Here is a 25,821-nt window from a genome sequence, read left to right as displayed (position 1 = left end):
TTGCTTCTTTGTGTTTGCATCCTTGTTAAGGGTTCATGGTCAAGTTTAATATTTGTGCAGCTGAAGTTAGTAATTCTGGCTGGAACCTGTTGAAGGCTCAGATTTCTTAGAGCATTTCAATTCTTCCCAAACATGTTGTTCAGCACTTCCTGCATGCTAAAGGAATCAGTTTTATTTTTGTTAACTGCTTCATGCAGATTTCATCTAACTTCAATGAAAGCGAAGATTTTTAACTTAGGTGTGTGGCAGGTTAACAAAGCTCACCTCGAGTGGCAACAAATGGAGAAACCAAAGCAAGAAGAGACATGTTTGCAATTAGCTGTAATTTTCCTTATCACCAGTTTCATAGCCTTACTTTGAAACCCTGTTTCAGTCAACACATAAAAGGCAGCTGCTTGGGCAGTGCAGTGGTCAGCAATAAGCACCTGTGGAAGAGGTTTCTCAGCATGAAAAGGAAATACAAATACCTGGAAAAAATGAAAGATGACATTTTTCCCCAGATTTTCAAGATTTTCAGATTTTCATAAAATGCTTCCAAAAATAAATTCAAATTGATCAAAGCAGGAACAATGCCATACTACACAACTCCACTATAACTTGAAAGTTTAAACTTAATGGCCTGGTAACATTTTTAACTCTTTAAAAAAATTATTTAATCCCTATTAATTGAAGCAGATTCTACTCCAACACCCCCAAGCTAACAAACCTGTTATCTACTTTAACTCCACAACTCAATTCACTTCAATCAACTTTCAAATCATGATTTCTGCCACACATAGAATTTATTAAGATACCAAATACTTAAAAGAATCTTAAATTTTTATAGCAACTCCCAAGAAACTGGATGTCAAAATACAGTTGCAACAAACTTAGGTCTTTGTGGACTGTGAATGTTTATTTTGAAAACTCCTTTAACACCCAGATTTAATGACAAGATACATCATAATTTCACAGTGACAGCTGGACGACCCTGACTGACAGCATCACAAATTGTAAACAAACCCATATAATGCCCATGCTAGCTGCTTTTAATGTCATTCACTTTATTAAGGAGACAGTTTATTCTGAGAAGGGACGATGCAGAACATGCATGCGTCGATAAGCAATTTCTGATTGACATTCCAGGTGTCCAGGTACTGGCCTGGTGGTCTAGTGTGCTACCTTTACAGTATGGAGTATAACATACACTGAAAGAGACAGAGAACTTCAATTTAAATTTTACTTGGGGGATAAGTTTGCCTTGCTGCGAAAAATGAAGGAGTCTAAATAAACTAAAATTACACTTGAAATTACTTGCAAGCTCTCACCTCAAGGCTCCAAAGAACACTCTCTTTGATCACTGTTTATAGGTGTATCACTCAGGAAGTGGACTTGTGCAACTCATCAGATACACTTTATCTAGCTTTCAACACACTGCCAACATTCTTGTTGGAAATTCTCTGTGGTACCAATTACTGTAGTACTCCTATCTTACTTCAGTAATTATATTCATAATGAATGATAGACAATCCCTTCTTAATTGTTCTAGAGTTGAATGAAAGCCATTGTGCAAAATCCCCCGTGTGTGTGGTGGTATGCAATAATGTTATAAAGTTCACTTATATAATGGTTATTTTCTGAATATGACATTAATCAAGAACGGGAGGTTAGATATAAAAATGCTCAGGCATTGTCCCTGCCAATTACTGAACACTGATGTGCTGCAACAAAGCTTGAACTGTTGGTTTGAGCAGAACACATTTAGTAGCATGTGGAAAGGGAAAGCTCACAGCTGGAATGAGCAAGTTAATCATTTATGGAACAGTCTTGGAACTGCGCACACAATAAGAATTTATGAAACTAGCAGCTTTTCCAGTTCAGTAGGTCTTGCTGCAGGAGGTAGCGAATGCATAACCTTCACCAGAAAATGCCAAGTGGATACTGTTGACATTTGATTAAAATGTAATGAGGAAATTTGCTGCCATATGCTGATTATCATTTTCTTGTGCATTCTGGATGGTGATACAGGAGACTGTTACGACCAAATTTCCCACCTGATGATTAACATATACGACCCTGAGTCAAGGGGGTAACAGGGTACGGGCAGAAGAATGGACAACAGTCAAATCACAAAGGATCAAATTCTGGACAAAAGTTATGTTGGCACTCAAATCCTCCAGCCTTTAATCATACCAAGGTTGAAAAAATGAACTGTAAAAGCCATGTCCCAAAAGAGAAGGGAGCTCAAGGTCAAATGGCTGGTTTGAATCAAAGTATTATCAAGACATGGAAGTGTGGCTGCTAAGCTATAGAATTCAACTTTTACACTTCAAATGGGGAAATTACAAACCATACCTGCTCTCATTCACTTACAAGCAGATGGTTTGGAAATTGTATTGATGGCAAAATTGCAGCATGAAAAACCAGGACACTTGAGTAGAAATCAAATACCCTTCAGCTATTTTTGCTGAGTTGCAGGAACTGCCAGGCATCTGACAGACCCCCTTTTTTTGTTAATCAGTATATCCAGCTTGTAACCTGCCACTCAACGATTCACAGTTCACAATAATGGACACCAGGTTGTACAAGACAAAGCCAAAAACTGAAACACAAGGAGGACAGGTACGTATACAGTCTTCTACAGTGGGCTTAGCAAGCCAGTCCACATACATCAGTAGCCTATGATCTAAAGGCTAAAATAAAAGCAATATATTGACCACAATATATCGTGGAGACCACAATTTAAATTTTATTTGTGATATAATATATATATCTTGCGATATAACCAACAGCCTGGTTGCTTAAAAGCCTAGCTAACAGCCGTGTTAGCAGATTTATCTCCAAGTACTGTAAGATCAATAACCCCACCCATAATGTGGTCATGAATTTTACAAATGCTATGATAATACATAGAGCATATACATTTGCAAACTATGATATGAACCTTCCTGGGTGTTCACCCTGTCCCACACATGCAGCAGCCATTTGCAGCCAAGGATCCTTTTCAAACTTTTCTACAATTTCCCAAATGAACTACAAAAAACACTTCCTTGATGTGCATCGCTTGGTATTTTCTTTGACGAGCTGCTAATTCAAAGGATTTATCCTTAATTTCATCATATCCGAAATAATCCTGGAGGATTAGCAACCAGGGAAGGATTCAGTTATCCATAGCTGCTGTAGCTCTGGTCTTCCAGCGCAAGCTTCTACCTCCTCATTCACCACCACCACCCCTCCTTTCACCAGCCAATATGTGAGAGAGAGGCATCCCACTGGTGAAACATAGCTCAGCTGAAGCATAACATAATTCTTAGCTTGTCATACTGTATTCCACACATCAGTACAAGCACTCTGAAATCATTCCTGAGCTTTAAACCAGTCATTTATTTGATCCCTTTGTCGGAGCCGTGTATCTATTTATTGCCCGTCTGTATTGTATTTGTGCTGAGTATCCTCACTCTGGGTTAAGGTAATTTGTCACGTGGAGAGAAATAAAAGAATATGGTCACTTATTCACCTGCATAGTGGCAAAGAGAGGGGGTCAGTAAGGAACGCATATTTTTTGTTTTTGAATTTGATCCAATTATGCTCATCTCACTCATTTTTGCTTTACCTGAATCATGGAGAGTCAAATGATTTACTGTTGGTTTGTCATAGAAGATTAAAGGTACATTTTTGACTGGGAACTCAGTTGCATCACAGTGTGATACTCCCTCACTTAGCCTCTCAGCAATTTTTAGTTTGTTTGCAACTACACTCTGGTTCTATGCCTAATTCCATGATAATTGTTCCTTCCTTCCTCTCTTAACCCATATTCACAATCAATAATTGTAAACTATTTATTTCAAAGGCCAGAAATTAAATTCCACATACCTTGATCAGTTTTCTTCTTTGTCCAATGTCTCATCTTCATGACCCCTCTGACAAGACACTGCTACCAAAATGACTTCGCGTTCCAAATCTTACGACTTACTTCCCATCTCCCAGAAAGTGTCCTGGAAGTGCTGTTCCAACAGTCAACACATTTCAGCCTCCCCTACTTAGCTGATAAGCTTCTCTGTATTACCTTGAAAAAATTCTTTTTAACTCAACAGCAGATAAAGATGTTGCTATGGAAAGCCAGCTGTACCTGACGTTTTGTAAGCTATATAGAGCATTCTTTGTTTCAATACTACTCGGGTTCCCCTGTTTGCTTCGCACTGCTGCACCGACAACTAGTGTTGGTGCTTGTTTCCTGCTGTCACTCTAATCTTGAAATTACCCATACTTCTCATTTCTCACAAATTTGACTTCAGTTCTGTTTATGAAGGAGTAACCATGAGGATTAAAGAAGACAGGGCTTAAGCAGGGCGATCCAAAAGGTCCCCATGAAAGGGCTGTCTGGGAGGAGAGATCACATAGGATCCTGGGTGAGCTGTTCAATTGGAAACAAAATTGTCCAGCTGGAAGGAGTTAGATGATGGTAATGGACTGATGGCTCTTAGACCAGCGGTGCACCATGGCGATCAGTGCAGAGACACTTGTGGCTTATCATATACACTCAGTGTCATATACAGGAACGTACCTGATAAAGTAGAGTGGAACCTGGTGTGGTCTTCTGCTGTGTAGCCCATCCACTTTAAAGGTTTGATGTGTTGTGCGTTCAGAGATGCTCTTCTGTTCATGACTGTTGTAACGCATGTTTATTTGAGCTACTGTTGCCTTCCTGTCAGCTTAATAAGGTCTGGCTCTTCTCCCCTGACCTCTCTCAACAACAAGGCATTTTTGCCCACAGAACTGAAGCTCACTGGATGGTTTTTCTGTTTTTTGCACTGTTCTCTGTTCTGTCATGTGTGAAAATTCCACGAGAACAGCTATTAGAACTCGGGGGAGTTTAAATGGATAAGTCATACAGGAAGTGGGAGAAGGAGAGTTCCCAAAATTTGAAGCAAATTTTGGAAAATGAATATTGGGGTGGAGATACATTGCTACAAAACAAGATGAAAGGCACTCTTTCCCTCTGCTATAAACCTGTTGTGCTGAGGGTGGGTGTGAGATAAAAAGGAAAGTAAATGTAAAAACATAATTACAGAATACACTTTAACACTGCTGAAGGTAACAACAGTTTCACCTGTTCCTGAAGTCTCAAAGCACATCAAAGCACTGTTAATTCATATTTGTTCTTGCTTCAAATTACAAAAATTTGTTTCAACCAAATATTAATGATTCCTCAGTTTGTTGTATTTTGTACAACTTGCAACTACTTTTAAAATCACATCTAATTGCGCCTTTATTGTACATTCACATTCTCTGTTCAGTTGGAAAATGTCATTAATTTCTTCTGTAAAATCTTCACAAGAAATATGATCAAATATATCCCAAGTACCCAAATCAATTATATTCACTGTACAGTCCTCCGTCAGTTACTTACACAAAAGAATTCCAGAAGCTTAATGAGCCATGAATATTTGTTGGCAAAACCACTCTAACCATTCCAGTTAATGCTCTTTGGATGAACCTTAATTGCATTCAGTAAAGTGCATTCAAAGCATTTCCTTCCCAAGATATTAGCCCAAGCAAATGTAGAATTTTCCATTTCCTGTTTTGCTTCTTTTTGTCAAGTAAGGTTGCAATAGCCAACTCATGTCCTGGCATTCAACATCTGCAAAAGGCCTATTTTGTCATTAACATCAAAAATTAAAATGTTTTGTATGGCCTTTCTAGCCCACTTTAGAATGTATTATCACAAACACAGATTTCCTATACATTACCTCAATTCATTTCATTCCTTGACCACAACTGTGTGTGATGAAAGGTCCGTAAAGTTCATGTTAACACAGGGCAAGTGTACTCAGGAACTCAAACAATAATGACCATGTTATTCAACACAAGTAAAAACTGAAACATGAATGTTAAAGAAACATCCGAAACAAAATTCAAAGTTGTATGAAATACAGTGAAGTTACAAACTCAAAAAGAAAATACATATTTACATCCTTGGCAGAGACCCTTCGTCAGAATGAGAAAATGGCAAGCTATTATTCATTAGCTTAACCATTCTAACTTTTTGTATGAAGAGTTGCCACTGGTGTTTAATTTCCAAATCTGGATTTGAAGAAACACCCTTGCAAAATAGTTTGTGATGCTCATCTCAAACAGGCTGTGAATGAACATTGGAAAGACCAAAGAGTAAATTAATTCCAGTTGGAAGGCAGCAAAAAGGAATGCACAATGAGAAACTAAGTTTTTAACTGAACTACCAAACAGCTTTAAGCTCATAATAAAGTTCAGGAAAAGTAAGATTATTCCACTTACTCCAACTCTTCAATCCAGAAGTAACATACAAAACTCCCAGCTACAATCCGTTCACATGTCCTACTTGCAAAAATCTGTTCAGTATCTCCAAAATATTTTAATAGAGCACAGTCATGTTTATTCTTTTGTCAAATAATGCTCAATATCCATTATGATGTTGTAAGAGTATGTTTTACGATAGCTTTCAGTTTAATATCACTGGCATGTACCGTGAAATTTGGTGTTTTGCAGCAGCACTACGTTGAAACACATAGTCATAAAAACTATTAATTACAATAAGATGTATATAAAAAGCATGTTAAATTAAATTAGTACAAAAAGAGAGGAAAAAATAGTGAGATAGTTTGGTTCATTGGTTCAGTGGGTTCATTGTCCATTCAGAGATCTGATGGCGGAGGGGAAGAAGTTGCTCATGAAACACTGAGTATGTGTATCACCTTCTTAATGGTAGTAATGAGAAGAGGACATGTCCTGGGTGATGGGCGTCCTTAATGATGAATGCCACCTTTTTGAGGGATTGCCTTTTATATGACTCCTGGATGCTGAAGAGGGTGATGTCCATGCTGGAACTTCCTGTAGCATTTTCTGATCCTGTGCAGTGGCTTCTTCATAGCAGACAGTGATGCAACCAGTCAGAATGCTCTCCACAGTACATATGCAGAAATTGCAAGCGTCTTTGGTAACATATCACATCTCCTCAAACTCTTAATGAAATATAGCCGTTGCTCTGCTTTCTTTGTAATTGCATCAATATGCTGGGCCCAAGATAGACCCTCAGAGATGTTGACACCCAAAAACTTGAAGCTTTCCACTTCTAATCTATCGAAGAGGATGTGTTCCCTAGACTTCCCTTTCCTGAAGCCAACAATCAATTCCTTGGTCTTACTGTCACTGTAACTGTGAGTGCTGGAGCACCACTCAACCAGCTGATCTATCTTACTCCAAGTACATATCTTCATCACCACCTGAAATTCTGCCAACAACAGTCATAGAAAAGTACAGACAGAAACAGGCCCATTGGCTCATCTTGTCCATGACAAGCTATTTAAACTGCCTACCCCCACTGACTCATACTGGCACCGCAGCCCTCCATAACCCTACCATCCATGTACCTATCCAAACACCTCTCAAAAGTAGCAAGCACCATTCGCACTGACAGCTTGTTCTACACTCATTGGCAATTTTATAGATGGTGTTTGAGCTGTCCCTAGCTACATAATTATGAGCGAAAAGACAGCAGAGCAGAGCAGAGCTACACATGCATCCCTGAGGTGTGCCAGAGTTGATTGTCAGTGAGGAGGAAGTGTTATTTTTGATTTTCAGTTACTGTGGTCTCACGATGAGGAAGTCAAGGATCCAGTTGTAGAGGCCCAGGTTTTGGAGCTTGTTGATTGGAACTGAGGGTATGATTGTGTTGAACGCTGAGCTATAGTCAATAAGCAGCTGCCTGACATGGGTATTGTTATAGTCAGGTGACCCAAAGCTGAGTAGAGAGCCAGTGAGATTGCATCGGCCATAGACCTATCGTGTTAACAGGCGAACTGCAGCGGGTCTGTACCTTTGTTTAAGCACGTATTATTTCTAACCATGACCAACCTCGAGTAGCTGTGAGTGCCACTGAGCAATAGTCATCGAGGCAGCTCACCCCGCTCTTCTTGGACATTGGTATGGTCGCTGCCCTTCTGAAACAGGTGGGAACCTCCGAATGCAGCAGTGAACCTGAAGGTATCCTTGAACACTCCCATCAGTTGGTTGGCACAGGTTTTCAGTGCCCTACCAAGTACACATCAGGGCCTAACACCTTGCGAGAGTCCTGTTTATGATCTGAAGGAACGATCCCCAAGAGAAATCCATTTGTCCTGTTTGGACAATAAATAAATTTTCCAATTTTTTTTATAAATAAGTAAATTAAATCAATTTTTTCAACATTTCCTCAAAACTATGCCCTCACACTGCAAATATCTTATGTTTATTCCGAAACTGCACACCTTGCACTTCAACTATTGAAATGAGAATGTATTTAACTTCTGATCCAAGTGTGTGGTTCTATGTGTGGCTGTAACACAACCTGCTATCAAAAAATCTCATCAACCTGCAGTACTGTGGGATTTCAATCTTGCTCTTGGATGTTGTGTGCAGATAAACCTCTGGATCTTTTCAACATCAGTCCAAACACAATTCAGAATTCTTGCTGACACTGGCATTATATTCCAATTAGCACTTTTGGCCTCAATTAATTTTTTTTTATTGCTTCAGGAACTTGAACAAGACTGAAATATAAATTAAAACTCTCCAAAACGACGACAGAAGTGTGAACAGTTGGTATCTGTGTCACTTTTACATGCTAGTCACAGCTTCTATGGTAATAGCTTAAATTAGTTTGATGGCCTTCCACAGCTGCCATGGGGGCTTTAAGAAGCTGATGTATTTTGCCAATCAACAGAATTACACTAGCTCTGTCACACACAAACAGAATTCACATCAAAATTAACAGGTATGCGTAGGAAAATGCAAATTAGTCAAAATGCAATTTGCTACTTATTGCATCAAGTTCAATCCTGCAGCTCGTACACATTCAAATGCAGTGCACATTTGTGTACAGACACAAGACATTCAAGAGTGGTGAAATTGTATGAACAATGATTTCTCCAACTTTGGGAAACTCTCCCCCTCCCTCTTCTACAATTCCCCGCTCTGGCCTCCTTACCCATTTTTTTCTCCTCATCTTCCTATCCACCTCCCCTCCTCCTTCCCTTTCTCCAATGGTCCTCACTTCTCTCCTATCGGATACCAGCCCTTTGACTTTTCCATCTATCACCTACTAGCTTCGTGCTTTGTCCACCCAGCTTCACCTATCACTTTCTAGCTTGTATTCCTTCCCTTCCCCCCAACTTCTTGTTCTGGCCTCTTCTCTCTCTTCCCCTGCAGTACTGATGAAGGCTCTTCGCCAGAAATAGTGGCTATTTATTCATTTCCAGAGATGCTTCCTGACCTGCTGAGTTCCTCCAGCATTTTGTTATTGCTCTGGATTTCCTCCAGCATTTTGCGTGTGTTGCTCTGGATTTCCAGCATCTGGAGAATCACTTGTGTTTATCAACTATCAGATCTAGGTATCAAATTAAGTTCAGAGATTCCAAGTCGTGAAGAAACAGAATAAGGTGCTGGTGTTCAAGTATGATTTACAAGTTTAGGAAAGTGCTATTTCCAAGTGAGTCTGCTCTTAGTGATTCACCAATTATGTTGCATTCAGATTGATTCTCTGTATGAATATGAGGCAAAGAAGTCAGCTACAAAGCTGAAGCCTAAATTTCAGATTTATGCAACATGAAGTGCTCGAACTCACTAGTACCTTATAAATAACAATGGTTATAAATGTTTCAAAAATTTACAAGTGCTGAGAAGCGAAGTGCGGAGATCCTCCTGAAGAAGGGTCCTGGCTCAAAATGCCGATTTTTATTCCCCTCCCCAGATGACACCTGACTTACTGAATTTCTCCAGCGTTTTGAGAGTGTTGCTACAAGTGTATAAAATTTCTCAGCTAATTTCTTCTATTCGCTGAAACAGTCAAAGAAAGGGAAATCGGGAAGAATTAGCTAACATTGCTGGTATTTTTTCTGAGCTGGCAATAGAATTATGAAATAGATTAACAGGGAAAAGTGAAAAGAAAGCAAAGTAACTGTTAGAAAGTAACTGTGAATTATTTTTCCCCAAAAATCCTGTTACTTCCAAATGTACAGTACATAAAGTGATGATGGTTTGCCCAAGATAGCCTGAAAATGTAATTGATGTTCTCTCATCCAGCATTTTGTGATCCAGCACATTGAGTCTGTAGTACAAATTTATACTGTTAACTAATTCTAACAAAGTGCTAACATCCATAATTAACTAAGGTCTATACCAATTAACAGACATCCGTTAGTCTCGAGAGACCATGGATTTGCACCTTCGAAAGTTTCCAGGGCGCAGGCCTGGGCAGGGTTGTATGGGAGATCGGCAGTTGCCCTCTCCACACCACTGATGTTGCCCAAGAGTAGGGCAAGGGCCGATACAGAGTCGTCGCAGAGCAATGTGTGGTTAAGTGCCTTGCTCAAAGACACAACACGCTGATTTATACATGTGCATACGGGCTAAGCCACAACCCTGATTTTCACTTCTGCATCGTTCTACGCTGTAGCGAGCATGCTTTGGTGTGTGCCAAAACGCTAGTTGGCAGTGGGGTTTCTTTGCCACTGTGTTGAGTTTCTTCGTGAGAGACATGGATGAGAAAATGCATTTCAAACATTTTCGCATGTCGGCAGGTAGATTTGATGATTTGGTTAATCTATTTTGTATCGGTGTACACACAGCCTACAAACATGGCGGAGAAGCAACGCTACGAAGTGGACCAATCTCACGCTATGACTAAGAGGCATGAGGTCAGACTGCAGTCAACTGAGCCACTACTGATAGTGAGTACAAGATCATCCTTGTTTTTGTTTAAATCATTAACGATGTGAAAACTTTTGGCTCAGTCACAGCACTGTTCAAATTCTGCAGAAGATTATATCAGTTGGTATCTTTACAGTACTTTTACAATAGTTATATGCTGTTCTTCCTGAAGCTCCAACCCAACAGCGTCAAGAGCCACGTATAAAAGTGAAAAGCCTTAAAGGCAAAGTTGATTTCTGATTTGCCCAAAACTACTGCAACTTATCTGTCAACCATTTGTGTTGTTTCAGTAAAAAAAAAAATTAGGTAGGATTATAAACCCAAAGTAAACCATTCATTGTGGTCAGAGGCCTGAGCCCGACATAAGAGCCAATTGTACAAATTCGTCCGTTCATTAAAATTCCAATAATTGTTCAGAAATCCTGTAATTTGATATCTGGCTCATTGGTACCAATTCCCATTCTTCCTCTTATCCCTTGCTCTCTTCTAAATTAGAATCAGAATTATTATCATGTCCATATGTCATGAAATTTGTTCTTTTTTAGCAATGGTATAACGCAAGATATAAAAATCACTACATCTGGAGTCCGAACCTCTGCTTCACCCTCAAAAGGCCAGCAACAGGGACAGAGGACAAAGAGCATCTGGAGTGTAGGCCTCCCACACTGGAAGGCCTGCAAAATGAGCATGTGACGAAGGACATCCATCAATTTGGGATGTACCACATTGGTGGCTCACAGGATCGAATGTCTGTACAAGCAGGAGGCACAAGGGCCAGGGAGTCAGCAAGCCTGGCACTGGCTAGCCCAGGGATCAATATCAAAGAAAGAAGCCTGTAGGTCGATTGAAGTCAAAGCCCAATGGGCCAAGCCTGGAGATTGGAGGCCAAGAGGCCTGTCCTGTGTTCTGACCCATTGTGTGGGTAGGAGGGAGGAAGGAAAGGGGCTTGTTTTGCTGCTGTTGTTTTGTTGCTTGTTGTGTTGTTACGTACTCGTGACACATGACAGTGGTGCCCTTGTCATGTGACTGGGTTTGAAGCTGTACTGGTCTTGAGGTGATGGTCTTGTGATGGTGGAATGACGTCATTTTCCCGCCAGTAGAGATCACGTGACGGGTTGTTTTTTTTTTACAGGTTATAAAAGGTAGACCCCACCCTGTGAGGAGGGGCAGTTCGTGGCTGGATTTGCCAGGTTGACTTCATGCCACTGCGTGTTTTAAGTGATGACGCAGTTTAGTTGAAGGATGAAGTTTTTATTTAATGCCTAAAGTTTAAGAGGTCATTGCCAGCAGGTTCTTTATGATTCTGCTAGTTCGAGAAATTAGTGGAGAGTGAAGATTGGAAGTTGGAAGTTAAAGATCGAGGAGAATCGCTTTCTACGGTGAAACGGGGGCAACCTTTGTTTGATCCTTATTTGGAAGGATTTAGTTGACTATCTTCGTGTTAATCCTTATGTTTAACTAGAAAGGATTGAAGGTAGTGGAGAAAGAAAGGTCAGTGCCTTTAAGCCATTCTGTTTCGTAAATTCTTCGTGGGAAGTTCGACGTCGGGGATCGGAGCCAAGCGACGTGAAAGAGAACCTAAATCGTCCTATAAAGTCTCTCCTTTTTAAAATGGACCGTGAGCATATCGAACTTTTGGCAATACCACTTTAAAGAACTGTTTTTGGCAATGCCACTTTTAAGAACTGTTTTTGCAATATCACTTTAAGAACTGTTTGGGCTGCCGCTCAGCAGCTGTTTCCGGTTACGGTAGTGTTTGTTTACTTTTGGGGGGGTTGTTTTTGGTGTTTAATAAACGTGTTGTTTGTTATAAGAAACCCTTGCCGAACTCATATATTTCTTGTTGCCTGAATACGTCACAGTGTCCTGTTTAGTTTTGCTGTTTTCTACGTCATTCTGCGAGCACTGTGGGCGTGCTAAATTAGCGCCAGAATGTGTGGTGACACTTTCAGGCTGCCCCAGCAAATCCTCCTGAGGTTGTGCTGGTTGTTAATGTAAATGACTCATTTCATTGTAGGCTTTGATGTACATGGGATAAATATGAAAACCTGAACCTGAAAAATAAAGAGGAATAGCGACTGTTCAGAAATCTGATGCTGGTGGTGGGGTGGGGGGGGGGGGAGAAGCTGATCCTAAAATGTTGAGTGTGGGTCTTCCACCTTCGCCCCAATGCCCCAATGCTTGTAACATGAAGAAGGCATGTCCTGGAGGTGAGGGTCTTAAATAATGGATGCCAGCTTCTTGAGGCACCTCATCTGGACGATGTTCTCAATGGCCAGGAGAGTTGTACCCATGATAGATCTGACTGAGACTACAACCACCTGTAGAGTTTTGCAATCCAATACAGTTCAGCTCCTTATTAGGCTGAGATGCAACCAGTCAGAATGCTCAGTATATTTACAGACATTTGCAAGAGACTTTGGTGACATACCAAATGTCCTAAAGAATTATATAACAACACACAAAATGCTGGTGGAACACAGCAGACCAGGCAGCATCTATAGGGAGAAGCACTATCAACGTTTCGGGCTGAGACCCTTCGTCAGGACTAACTGAAAGGAGAGATACTAAGAGATTTGAAAGTAGTGGGGGTAGGGGGAAATGCGAAATGATAGGAGAAGACCGGAGAGGGTGTGATGAAGCTAAGAGCTGGAAAGGTGATTGGCGTAAGTGATACAGAGCTGGAGAAGGGAAAAGATCATGGGACGGGAGGCATTGGGAGAAAGAAAGGGGGGGGAGCATCAGAGGGAGATGGAGAACAGGCAGAGTGATGGGCAAAGAGAGAGAAAAAAAACAAACAACTAAATATGTCAGGGATGGGGTAAGAAGGGGAGGAGGGGCATTAACAGAAGTTAGAAAAGTCAATGTTCATGCCATCAGGTTGGAGGCTACCCAGCCGGTATATAACGTGTTGTTCCTCCAACCCAAGTATGGATTCATCTTGACAGTAGAGGAGGCCATTGATAGTCATATCAGAATGGGAGTGGGATGTGGAAATAAAATGTGTGGCCACTGGGAGATCCTGCTTTCTCTGGTGGACCAAGCGTAGATGTTCAGTGAAACGGTCTCCCAGTCTGCATCGGGTCTCACCAATATATAAAAGGCCACACCGGGAGCACCAGACGCAGTATACCACACCAGCTGACTCACAGGTGAAGTGTCACCTCACCTGGAAGGACTGTCTGGGGCCCTGAATGGTGGTGAGGGAGGAAGTGTAAGGGTAGGTGTAGCACTTGTTTCGCTTACGAGGATAAGTGCCAGGAGGGAGATCGGTGGGAAGGGATGGGGAGGACGAGTGGACAAGGGAGTAGTGTAGGCAGCGGTCCCTGCGGAAAGCGGAAAGAGTGGGGGAGGGAAAGATGTGCTTGGTAGTGGGATCCCGTTGGAGCTGTTGCCATGCCTTCTTTGTGAATGCACTAACTTCTTTTGCTCCCTCTAAACTCAGCTGATAGAAACTTAATTATTCTACGCTCCTGTCGAACAGTTGAACAAAATAAGCAAGGTTTGGAGATTTTAGTATAACATCCAATTGTCCAAGGAACCTGCAGTCCGGTACCAATCCCAGGTAGCATATTAAAAGAGTTTTAATATAATGGAGATTTGATTGTCAGGGCTAGAGACAGTTCTGCTGGCATTGATGGTTTCCAAATCCAAACTGCCTTCCTACCGCCAAGGTAAAGGGAATTCATAGAGAGAGAGTCAACAAGCCCTAACAGGGAAAAGCGGCAGCACAGAAGGAACAAGAAGTCAAAGTTCAAAGAGCTGGAGAGGAGTTCCACGTGAGACAGGAGCCGACCAAGTTATAAATAAAGCAGGATCAGTACAGGACACGAGATTATTAACAGATTCAAATTTGAAGAGTGTTTTCTGCTGCATAAGGTGTGGTGATAAGGTTGAATGAGTTGTAGGTTCAAACAGCCATGCAACAACATGCTGCAAATTGATAATAAGCATAGTTCGTGAACATTCCTAGCTGGAAAGGTACACAGGAACAATGAGCGCCATTTAAAACAAACTGTCAGCGGGTGGCTATTATAATCTAAGTGAATATTACCGTGCCAAAGAAGAAATATACACATCTCTGGAGCATCAAGGGTAGATTCTTCCAGCTGTTGTGGTTTACTCCAATATCCCAAAAACATGCAGCTTGGTTAATCCCATATCATGTGGCTTGGTAAGTTAAGCGACCATTGTAAATTACCCTTGGAGTTCAGGTGAGTGGTAGTAGAACCTGTGGGCAGCGGTTGGGAATGTGGGGAGTATTAAAATATAAAATTAGTGGATAACTGGAGTACATGGTGGTTCAATACAAATCTTCCAAGCAAATTCATCTGCCAATTCCTGGACCTGGGATTCAACACCTCCTTTTACAATTGGGATCGTTGACTTCCTGACTATAATAAAGTAAAAATAAGCAGCAACACCTCCACCTTGATTATCCTCAACACTGTCACTACACAAGGCTAGGTCATCAGATCCCCTACTCTACTCCCTACATACTCATGACACCATGTCCAGATTTTGCTCAAACTCCATCTACACATACATTTGCAGGTGATTATCACTGTGGTGGGCTGTATTTCAAATAACAATGGGTCAGAGTACAGGAAGGAAACACAGAGCATACTGACATTGCATCATCACAACAACATTTACCACAATGCCAGCAAAACAAAAAAGTGCTGGTCAAAGACTTCAAGGAGGGCGATATACATGCTCCTGTTTACATCAATGATGATGAAGTCAAAGGGGTTTAAGAGCCCCAAGTTCCAACAAGTGAACAGCACCAGGGAATGTCCAATCACAATGACACCACAGCCAAGAAAGCTCACCAGCACATTTATTTCTTCAAGAAGCTTAAAAAATTTCTATGTCACCACCAAGTTTTAAAAAGCGCACCATAGAAAGCAGTCCATCTGGGTGTATCATGGCTTGGTATAGCAAATTCTCTCCCCATGACCACAGAGAGATGTGGACACGGTTCAGCAGATCACGTAAACCAGCCTCTTGTCCATCGACTCTGTCCATAATTCTCACTGTCTGGTCAGACAGCCAACAAAATCAAAGACCCCACCCACTCAGTCATCGTCTTTTCATGAGAATACAAAGGCCTGAAACCACATACCGCCAGGCTCAAGGGTCCCGCTGTTAAAAGACAATTAAACGGTTCGCTATTATGATAAGGCACCATCTTGATCTCAGCATCTACCTCAGATGTCCTTGCACCTTATTGTCTACCTGCATTGCCTACATACACTTTATTCTGTACTGTCATTGTACCTTGTACTAACTCAGTACACTATTACAATGAATTGATCTATATGAACAGCATGCAAGACAAGATTTTCACTATTTTTAATACATATTACAATAATAAATCAATATGAATTGAGGAATTGATGGGGCAAATGGCTTGTTCCCATGCGGTATGCATAAGGATAAAGAACAATCCAGAGTTAATATATCTGACACATGGGAAAAATCCAATCACTGCAAGTATAAAGGAGTGATCACTGAATGATGCTCGACAGCTGTGAAAGGGTTGGAATGCCATTACCTCTTACAAAGAGAAACCAAGCAAGTGGGTAATAACAAGGCTGTCCTCCCAGATGACTTCAATGCCTTCTATGCTCACTTTGACTGCCAAAATATGAAGAACCTTCACGAACAGCCCCCGGCGACCATGTGAATTCAGCCTCTGAGTCCAATATGAGAGCCTTTGTGCAAGTGAATTGTCGATCTCCTCACTCGTCAGTTCAGATTGGCAACAACATCTCTTCCACAATCTCCATCAGCACAGGTACACAACAAGGCTGTGTACTTCTCTCCTGCTTTACTAGTTTATAGTTATGTCTGTGAGGCTAAACACAGTGCTGATGCCACGTACAAGCCTGCTGCCAAGACCACTGTCATTGGCCAATCAGAGGTGGTGACAAATCCGCACAGAGGAGGGAGATTGAAAAGCTGGCTCTATGATGCCACAACAAAATTCCTCAGTGTTATTATTGCAGAGGATCTGTCCTGGGCCCAGTCCATAGGCGCAATTACAAAGAAACCACTGTCGTGCCTGTACTTTTTTCCAAGTTTGCGAATATTCAGCATAACATCTAAACTTTGACCAACACCTTTACATGTGTGATGGAGAGTATATTGACTCGTTGCACCATGGCCTGGGATGGAAACACCAATGACCTTGAACTGAAAATCCTACAAAAAGTAGAGGATATCGCCAGTCCATCACAACTAAAGCCTTCCCCACCATTGAGCACATCTACATGGTGTGCTGTCGTAGGAAAGCAGCACCCATCATCATGAAGTCATCAGCCAGGCCATGCTCTCTCCTTGTTGCTGCCATCAGGAAGGTGGTACAGGAGCCTCAGGACTCACACCCCAAGGTTCAGGAACAGTTATCCCCCAGTCATCTGGTTCTTGAGCCAGTGGGTTTAACTTCACTCACACCATCACTGAACTGTTCCCAAAACCTGTGGACTCACTTTCAACAACTCTTCATCTCATGTTCTTGATATTCATTGCCTATGTATTTATTATTGTATTTCTTTTTTTATTTTGTATTTGCAGTTTGTTGCCTTTTGTACATTGGTTGTTTGTCCATCCTGATGGATGCAGTCCTTCATTGATTTTATGTTTCTTGGATTTACTGAAAACAAATCTGAGTTGTACATGGTGACATAAATGTTCTTCGACAATAAACTCACTTTGAACTTTAAACTGGACAAGCATTTTCACATTTGCTGTCTATCATTGTCCATTTTAAGATAAAAATAGGAGAAATACTTTATTATTTACTTTAAGCATCTTTGACTGTACATGACTTGAAACGGAGGCAAGATCAATGGACAAAATAACTGGTCGGTGTCGTAGTAGCATCAGCACTGGACTTCTGAGGCAAATGGTCTGGAGTTTGAATCCATCTGGCTCCTTGGACGCTTTCCACCTGTGCAGGATTGAGTGTTGAGCTAGCAACTTGGCCTCATAAAAAACAGCCAAGTGCTAAGGAAATGGCAAAATTGCTGCCTGATGCACAAGGTGTGAAAAGGAACAACAACAACAGACAAAAGACAGCAAAAGAAAGCTAACCATATTCAGACATGGGGTCACTGCAATCACTTTCTCCAATCTGTCCTTGCTAGCTCGCTTTGTGCACTGTCTGTTGAACACACATCTAGACCTTCATAGAAGTCCTCTAAAAAGAAAAAAATAATGCAGATGCAGGGAAAGAAACAAAGTGAGTGTTTCAGGTCAAGGACCTTGCAACAGCTTCCAGCTCTTCTGGGGTTTACAGTGTTTCTGTCCTCCACAACACTGTATTTTGGTATGGACAAAAATGTTTGGGCTTTTTGTAAAATGCCCCAACCATTGCACCATCAAGTCTATCAAGGTTCACAGGTTGCAACAATTTCAATTGCCTTAACTATCTATTTGTCAAGAAATTCTGTGTCACAGCCACAAGGGTTGAGATGAGTACAATAGGCAGCAACTTTAACTTAAGTGCATGACAGCAATTTATCCAGATTAGCAGTTTGTTTTTGGCAGGATTATTCTGGTCATGACTTCCTTTTAACTGTTATCTATGATGGCTCCCAAATAATTAAAAACTGTTAACTCTCAATAGTTCTCCTTTGCTGACCTTCTCTTCAACATCAAAACCTTTATTCTTGGAGACTGGCCGCTGTTTTTCTTAGAACTTAATACTATTCTCACGGTCTTTGCAGTTTTGTATAGCATTCCTAAATGCCTGGAAGCTCTTCAGTCATCCCTGTTGTTAGATGTCATCAATTGATTGTTGGTCTCCCCCAGTCAGACTGACATAGTGTCTGTTAAATTCTGCAAGGCCTCTAGCATGATTGGCAGCCTTGATATATCTGACAACACTGTCATCTTTTAGCACACTGGCTCACAATGAAGCACAAATATTGCTAACCCTCCCAAAAGAAGTTCACAGTAATGCAGGTGGTAGAATGGAGTGTTCTGATAGGGGAAAATGCAATTCAACATGAACAAAAAGAATTCTGATCATAATTTAATTGAAGTGGAATTTGTGAATCAAGCAGTAATTCAGATACAGTACAAATTAGCTTGCAACCACATAAAATTACTAACTTCATTGTGCTTTTGCCATAATGATGTGTCATTCCAACTTGCCATCGGTTCCCAACCAGTAACAAGCCACAGCCATTATAAGTGCAATTTCGATGTCAAAACAGATAGCCAGGAGACTCTGAGAAACAATTCTTATCATGACAGAAGCAAAAAATAGTTCATTCGACCCATTGTGCCTACTCTGCCATTCAGTAAGGTTATGAGCAACCTTTTATCTCACCCCCACTTTGCTAAATTAACCCCTAAATTCTACAATTCCCTTCATGTCTGAAGTTCTCTTCACCAACAGATCATAAATTCATGTTCTCTCATTGGACAATAGGATACCAAAGATAGCTTGATCCCTCATTGGTTCCACAACATCATGTTCTAAGAAATAATCTCTTTTATATTAAGCAAATTCAGTCAGGATACTATGGCTAATAATTTGGTTTCCTTAGTACAATGCAAAATTCCCACATAATCCTTGTTATAGGCACCCTTCTTTTCCTGATGACATTATTCCCATGTTATCTTTTCTTTTGTGGGGTGAATGAATGGAATTAGACAACTCCCGCCATTGTTTTCCCATGTAGTACCTCCCCCCCCCCCCCCCCCCACCGAGTTCTTAGCCTGGTCTAAACTGGTGCCTTTTCTTTCTTTTCTAAACTAAGACCTCTCCTCTTTACCACATTTATCCCAAACTTTATCAGGACTACCCCCCCCCCCCCTATTATTCATTCTACTTTGCCCATCTCTTCTTAAAGTATCACTAGATGTTTTTCCTTCCCAGCCTTGGTCAATTTGTAAACTAGCTCTCTGTCATTAGCAATAAAATTCTACTGGCAGGACAGTGCTAACAATTGGATAGGAAAGTTGGATCTTGCTGAGCATAATTGTCACCATTTTCAATCTCTCAATTAGGATGTGCACAAGGATAATGACTGTCTATGATTTATATTTGCAACAATGCACAGCAGCCAGATAACTTCCCATGAGCAATTATGCCCACTTCAGAATACAAGCAGTGAATGGTGTGCTGGCCTGCATAGGGCCAGCTGTTCACAGAGATAAGATCGAAAAAGGTTTAAAAACTATTCTGACAAGAATATCAGATGCATTTTTAAATTGCCATTGGTAATCAATCAGCTACCATCTGTGCTGCGTCCTCTCCTGGTGCCTTTGTTTCTTTTAAGTTAGGACATAAAATAGAGAACTATTGTATTATACACTTACATTTTTAAAAAGTATAAGATCTTCCATTTACTATGCAAAAGAGGATTTCAAAAAGAGGACCCTAATAAAGATATTATTCAACCTTTTTCGTTCATCGCTTCTTTACAAATATGTGCTGCTTTGGACTATTTTGGTGCTAATTCTTGTGTAACATAAACTCAGATCAGGAAAGCATTTACCCAAAAAAATGAAAATAGAAAATGGTGGGTATGTGCATCAATTAACTTATTAGATGCAAAGACAGATCAGTGGCTCAGGCCTGGAATTTGAAAATTTACAAATGAAGGGTGAAGATGTAAGTCAACTTAGAAAGGAGGAAGTGACAAGAAAAACAAATACTGAGAGGTAGTATGGTGAAATGATTGCCAGACTTTGCAATAGATCAATGGAGCAAGACACTGGAAAGGAAATTGAAAGATAAAAACAGAAGTGTATATCAATAAAGCAACTGGAGGCAGAGTCAAGGAAAAGACAGGAAAATGAAGAATGAAAACAAGATTGGGGTGGAAATTAAAACTGAAGTGCTAACAAAATACAGCGGGGTTTGCAGTTTTCAAAAATAAAATGGAAAAAATAAACAAAGCCCTCCCACAACAGTGCATTAATTCAGCTATGCTTCTTCATACAATCGTTTCTACAATTAACATCAACAGGCTCCCTTCAGAAGATGCAGTCAATCATACAAGTCAGAAAGCTGAAATCTTTGGTCAAGAATGGTGCAAGGGAAAGAGAAACAAGAGGTCTATCAAAAATCACAAATGTTTATCTAGGTCCAAGACAGCTTGATGATAATCAAAACTATTACAATGTCCTACAACAATAAATGAAGCTAACCAGATGGTGAAATTGTATGACAGAGACAATATCAATTTGATTTCCTTATGCAATTAGCCATCTGCAAATTACCAATGTTCCTGTACTTGAAATACTACATAGCCCTCTGGTGCAGTGCATCCATTCAAACAATGGAGACAGATTCATTAGAATGATTACAAGTTGTGAGTTATATGTAAATTGGCCATGTTCTCATCAGAAAAGTGAAAGGTGGCAAGTATTACTACAACCAAGAACTTCAAACGGAAGGCCATCCATGTTTGGAAATGGTGCTCTCATCCCCTTATACACCACTGTAGAGAAAGCATACCTGTCCTGTTGGGAATGCTCTGTCAAACTAAAACAATTGACCAGTGCTGAATGACAGCTGCAGAATCATCAATGGCTATCCAAGTCCACAAATGTCCAGGGTTTCTGCATCAAAACATCAGGAGAGCTGTTGCACACAGGGTCACAGATACCTTCTTCATGGACTCACCACCATCAAAGTTCACCAGCTTTCTCAAAGCAACATGGGAAGACAGCACTACAGCTGCAGCCACATGCAAGGCATGTGTTGGGGCAACTCCTAACACATAACAATGTCAATGAGGACATTAAGACAACAAAGCTGGGTCAAAGGGGAAATAGATCCCTTTGATCATCTGCAAGGTACACAATTCACATGGTCAAGAGCCCACCAAGTGAAATGGAGCTATATAACAATTGACATGAATCTGCAATCAGTAGACCACAAAACTCTTGCTGACTGCACACTGACATTGCTCAGGCACAGTGCACCATTTTGCCAAACCCAACTCGTGAGACTTGTGCTGTGCCTGTCAAAGGAATTATCTGTGACTTGGGTTTTCAAAAACAAGACAACAATATCAACCTCCAATTTCAGAGCTAGTTGTTGAGACGCAGATTACTTCAGCTAAGCTATGTCAATTGAACCAACAAGGTATAAAAATTCTTAAACATATGCATTAACTCAATTTTGTCTTGGAAAAATTGCAAATGATTCTCAATTTTTAATTACCCCTTTATGTTTGCTTCCTTGGGGCAAGGAAATAACAATGTTAAGCTGAAGAAGTATGACTACATAAACGTAGAGCATTCTGACTACAACAATGAGCAATATGAAGCATCACAAGTTTGAGGGTGCAAAACAATATGGAGAATCGTTCACCCATTTTCACTCACTTAGTTTATAAATTCTTATTAACGCCCACTACAGATTTACTACCACCAAAACATAATATATATCAGTTTGAAACTGAATGTAATACATGTTTATTTTCAATAAAATTCTTGGCTAAGATTTGTTGGTTATTTTTTAAAAATCCCTCCCATGCATTTCTCTTTATCCATGACATAAAAACATTTAATGACTATGGCATTCCAAGTTTATTTGGTAATTCTAAGATAATCATTGTAAAGCCCATTTGAACATGGAGAAATGTGTAAGCCTCTCCATTCCAGCTTTCTTTTATCCTATTGCTAGGTATCCATGTTGAAAGTAATGGAGTGAACATTATTCCAATTGGAGTCCCATTCAAGACACATTTCCAATGAACAATCCATCAGCAAAGCCACATTTAATCAGTGTTATTAGACTTTTTCCCAGAACTCAGTTAATCTAATTTCAATATTCAATACGCTACAGAATTCAGCATAAAGCTCCAGAAAAATGAATCATGTGTAAGTCCTTATTTTCTACCACTCTGTTCAAAACAGCATAACTTTTCAGAATCCTTAATAATACCAATGGTCAAAGTAGGATATAGATTATTCTGCAAATCCAGTCAGAAACTATGCAAGATCATCTCCAAAAATTGTAGTCAAGCCAAACAAAAAATACAGTAAACTTAGAGCATACCACATATACTAATAGTGAAGTTTGAAATGCAGCTGATGAGCTTACTGCAGAGTACTGAAAAATATTGCACAGCTCAATAACTAGACTTAAATCCATGGTCCATTTTACCGTACATAAAACAAAGTAGCAAATTCTCATTATCATGATACTTGGGTCTTAATTGCACAGCTCCAGAGCAAGTTCACAAACCCTCCATTATTTCATTTCCTGGAATCTACAGGAAGATGCCTGACTGGGCATCAAATTGGAATTGTGGGTTGTGATTGGTTCAGTTTGATTGCTACAAAGTGTACTGCAGCTCTGCAATAGGTGCAACTTCCCACTGCTCATGAGGGACAGGGTATTGTTATCTTATTATCTGGTTAAGTTTTAGCTCAAACTTACTTTATATAGTGCAACTCTCAGCACTATCGACTAGTAATACAACAGTGCAAATATGAAAAGTATGACTAGAACCATGCTTTGATAATGTTTGGACATTCGTGTACTTCCAATTCTACCATTAATTTCTATATTCATGTTTATAATATAAAATGCTCATGTAAAATTGTGTTGCAAATAAACATTACTGCCAGTACTGGCAAGGATATGCAATCAGAACATAGGCAGTTTGCATTGATGTACTTCACAAATACAGAAAATATGATGAAGATTTAAAAAGCCAGAATGCACAACTTCAAAGTGAGACTGAAATACTTTACCACACACACATCAAATTATCCTGGACCTCTAATCCTGGTTTTTCCAGAAGGCCAACTTCAGTCGTAATTTCCGGCAGAAGGATCCACAAACATGGAGCCACAAGGATTAGCTTTTCAAAAAACTATTATATCCTCAATTCTTAAAATGTATTTAAGCATGTGTATCATTTCAGGCAACCATAGTGCTGCAGAGGGTGAAGTGTTAAAATATCTCAAAGATTCTTCCCTGTTTATCTGTTTCATGTATCTCAACTTTTTAACAGTATTAGATGTCAACCTCATATAATCATGTCAATAACATAATTAGTGAATTACTACTTGTGCAAAGCAAAACAGGATTACTGGTTCAACCTAACCATTTATGTCACCCACATAAACACGAGTTTGCACGCTCACCTGGTGCATTAGCGGAGAAATCATATAAATGCCTATTTTTTTTTGAAGTTTACAAAAAGACTATCTTGCAAATGAAAGCCATTAACAGCTCTTATCTGCCTGCCCCATTAATGTGTGTGCCGGGTTAGCATTTTATTTCCCAGAATGAATATTGCACAAGGTGCTTCTAAAACATTTAAAAAGGGCGAACTTCCAACTGACAACTCCAAACTGGGTGGCTGGACCATTAGCCTGGACACCCACAATCGATTAATTTAAAAGAAATAACTCCCCGGCCTACAGGAGGCCCTGACAGTAAATGATTGCAGTAGTAGGTCATGAACTCATACACATACACTCACGCTCGCCCACGCAATCATACGCAAAGTTTCAAATTCCCTTTTGCCAAAAGGGGGGAAAAAACGCAGAAAGACAAAACTAACGCTGCAATTATTTCGGTTGTGTGTGTGTGTGTGTGTTTTTTACCGTTCGTGCTGCCTCCGCCCAGGTTCGCCCTTTCTTTTTCTTCTGTTTCTCCTTCATGTCGGAAAGGCTGACACTTGCTGAAGGTTACAGAGACTCGGCGGGTGGAGGAGGAAGGAGGAGGGGGGAGCTGAGCAATGGAGCGCGAGCGCTCTGTTTGGTCGCTGAGTGACAGCCCGCCCAGGCTCTCAGGGTGCGAGCGCCGCTGCCATGTTGCTGCTGCTGCTGGCTCTTTACTGTACAACAAGCTCACATGACGCGGAGACCCACGGCCCGGCCCGAGTGCCAACACGTCATGTACAGTAAGGCAGGAAATAACATCACACCCCGGGGCAGCCCTCTGACCCCGCGCCCGGCGGCGGCGGCGGCGGCGGGCCCGGCCCCATCCCCCGCTCCGCCGGCCGAGGCTGGCGTGCGTGCAGGGTGTCGGGTCTCGGGGCCGAGGCCGAGGCCGGCGGCGCCCCCGGCCGTCGTGTGCCGACAGTAAAACAGGAAGTAACCGCGCCGGGGAACGCAGCCACCGTGAGCGGGTGGGGGCCGGCTCGGGCCGCCGGGGTCGCGGCGCGGCGCGGAGCTGCTGGTTGTTGGAAATTCGGTGCAAATTTTCTTCTCTTTCTCTTGACGCGGGTTAAGCCCGGGGCGGCGGAAAAAACAACAGAGGCCAACCGACCGAGCCTGAAATCGTAAATCCCAACCCGTTCCCGCCCTCTACCACCCGCAAGGTCTGTCAGCATTTGTTGATTGGAATATAAATGCCGTCTGGAGTTGAAGCCAGAGGCGTCGCCATGTATTTTGGTTAAGTGTTCTGCCTTGGAAATAAACAAGCATTTCTTTTCATGTCTCTGTACTCCGAATTTGTGGTGACATCCCTATCTACACATTGAGAACTCCAGAGGAGAGAAAATAGATAACTTTAATGAAAATCAGTCAACAGAACACCAACCATATTATTTTCATTAAAGTTATCTATTACAGACGCACATTATGCTGGATTGCTGCACTGTGGCCCAGTGTGCAGAATTTTGCTGAGAGCCACAGGACCATTGATGGATAGGCTCCAACCCTAATTCACGGGCCATGAAGCTGGTCTTTGATATTTTCAAAAATGCAGTAACCGTCAAGAGATCTGAAACAAAAAAGTTATGCTAATTGAAAAACACATCTATACATAACTGCATCACTGGTATGGAGAGGGCTACTGTTAAGGATCGAAATAAGCTGCAGAGACTTGTAAAATTAGTCATCTCAGTCATGGACACAAGCCTTTGTAGAATCCAGGAGCGGTGCCTCTGGAAAGTGACCATACAGCATTAAGGACCCCCACCACTTAGGATGTGCTCTCTTTTCATTGCTACAATCAGGAGGGCAGTACAGGAGCCTAAAGGCACACACTCAACCATTCAGGAACAGCTTCATCCCCTTTGCCATCAGATTACTGAATATACATTGAACCCATTTTTTATTTCCTATTTTTGCATTACTTAATTATTTATATATAACTATGTGTATGTGTATATTTACTGTAATTGA

The 25,821-nt window shown here is 40.9% G+C and overlaps 1 protein-coding gene across 4 annotated transcripts in view; it reads right to left on the bottom strand.

Annotated features, from left to right (window-relative positions):
* Nucleotides 1-24,774, bottom strand: part of asxl2 (ASXL transcriptional regulator 2) — a 192,308-nt gene extending 167,534 nt beyond the window's left edge. For 2 of the 4 annotated variants that reach the window (XM_059981714.1, XM_059981715.1), the window contains exon 1: nt 24,295-24,432. Coding sequence is in view for 1 of the 4 variants with exons in the window: in XM_059981713.1 (XP_059837696.1) it covers nt 24,295-24,351 (57 nt within the window). In the remaining 3 variants the exon portion in view is untranslated. Of the gene's footprint in view, nt 1-24,294 lie in introns of all 4 variants that reach the window. The other 2 variants (XM_059981712.1, XM_059981713.1) reach the window with 2 other exon arrangements.
* Nucleotides 24,775-25,821: the final 1,047 nt, after the last annotated feature.

Source organism: Hypanus sabinus, chromosome 10 (assembly GCF_030144855.1).
Source record: "Hypanus sabinus isolate sHypSab1 chromosome 10, sHypSab1.hap1, whole genome shotgun sequence".
NCBI lineage: Eukaryota > Metazoa > Chordata > Chondrichthyes > Myliobatiformes > Dasyatidae > Hypanus > Hypanus sabinus.
Note: the sequence above shows the minus strand (reverse complement) of the source record. Positions and strands in the feature narration are given on the sequence as shown.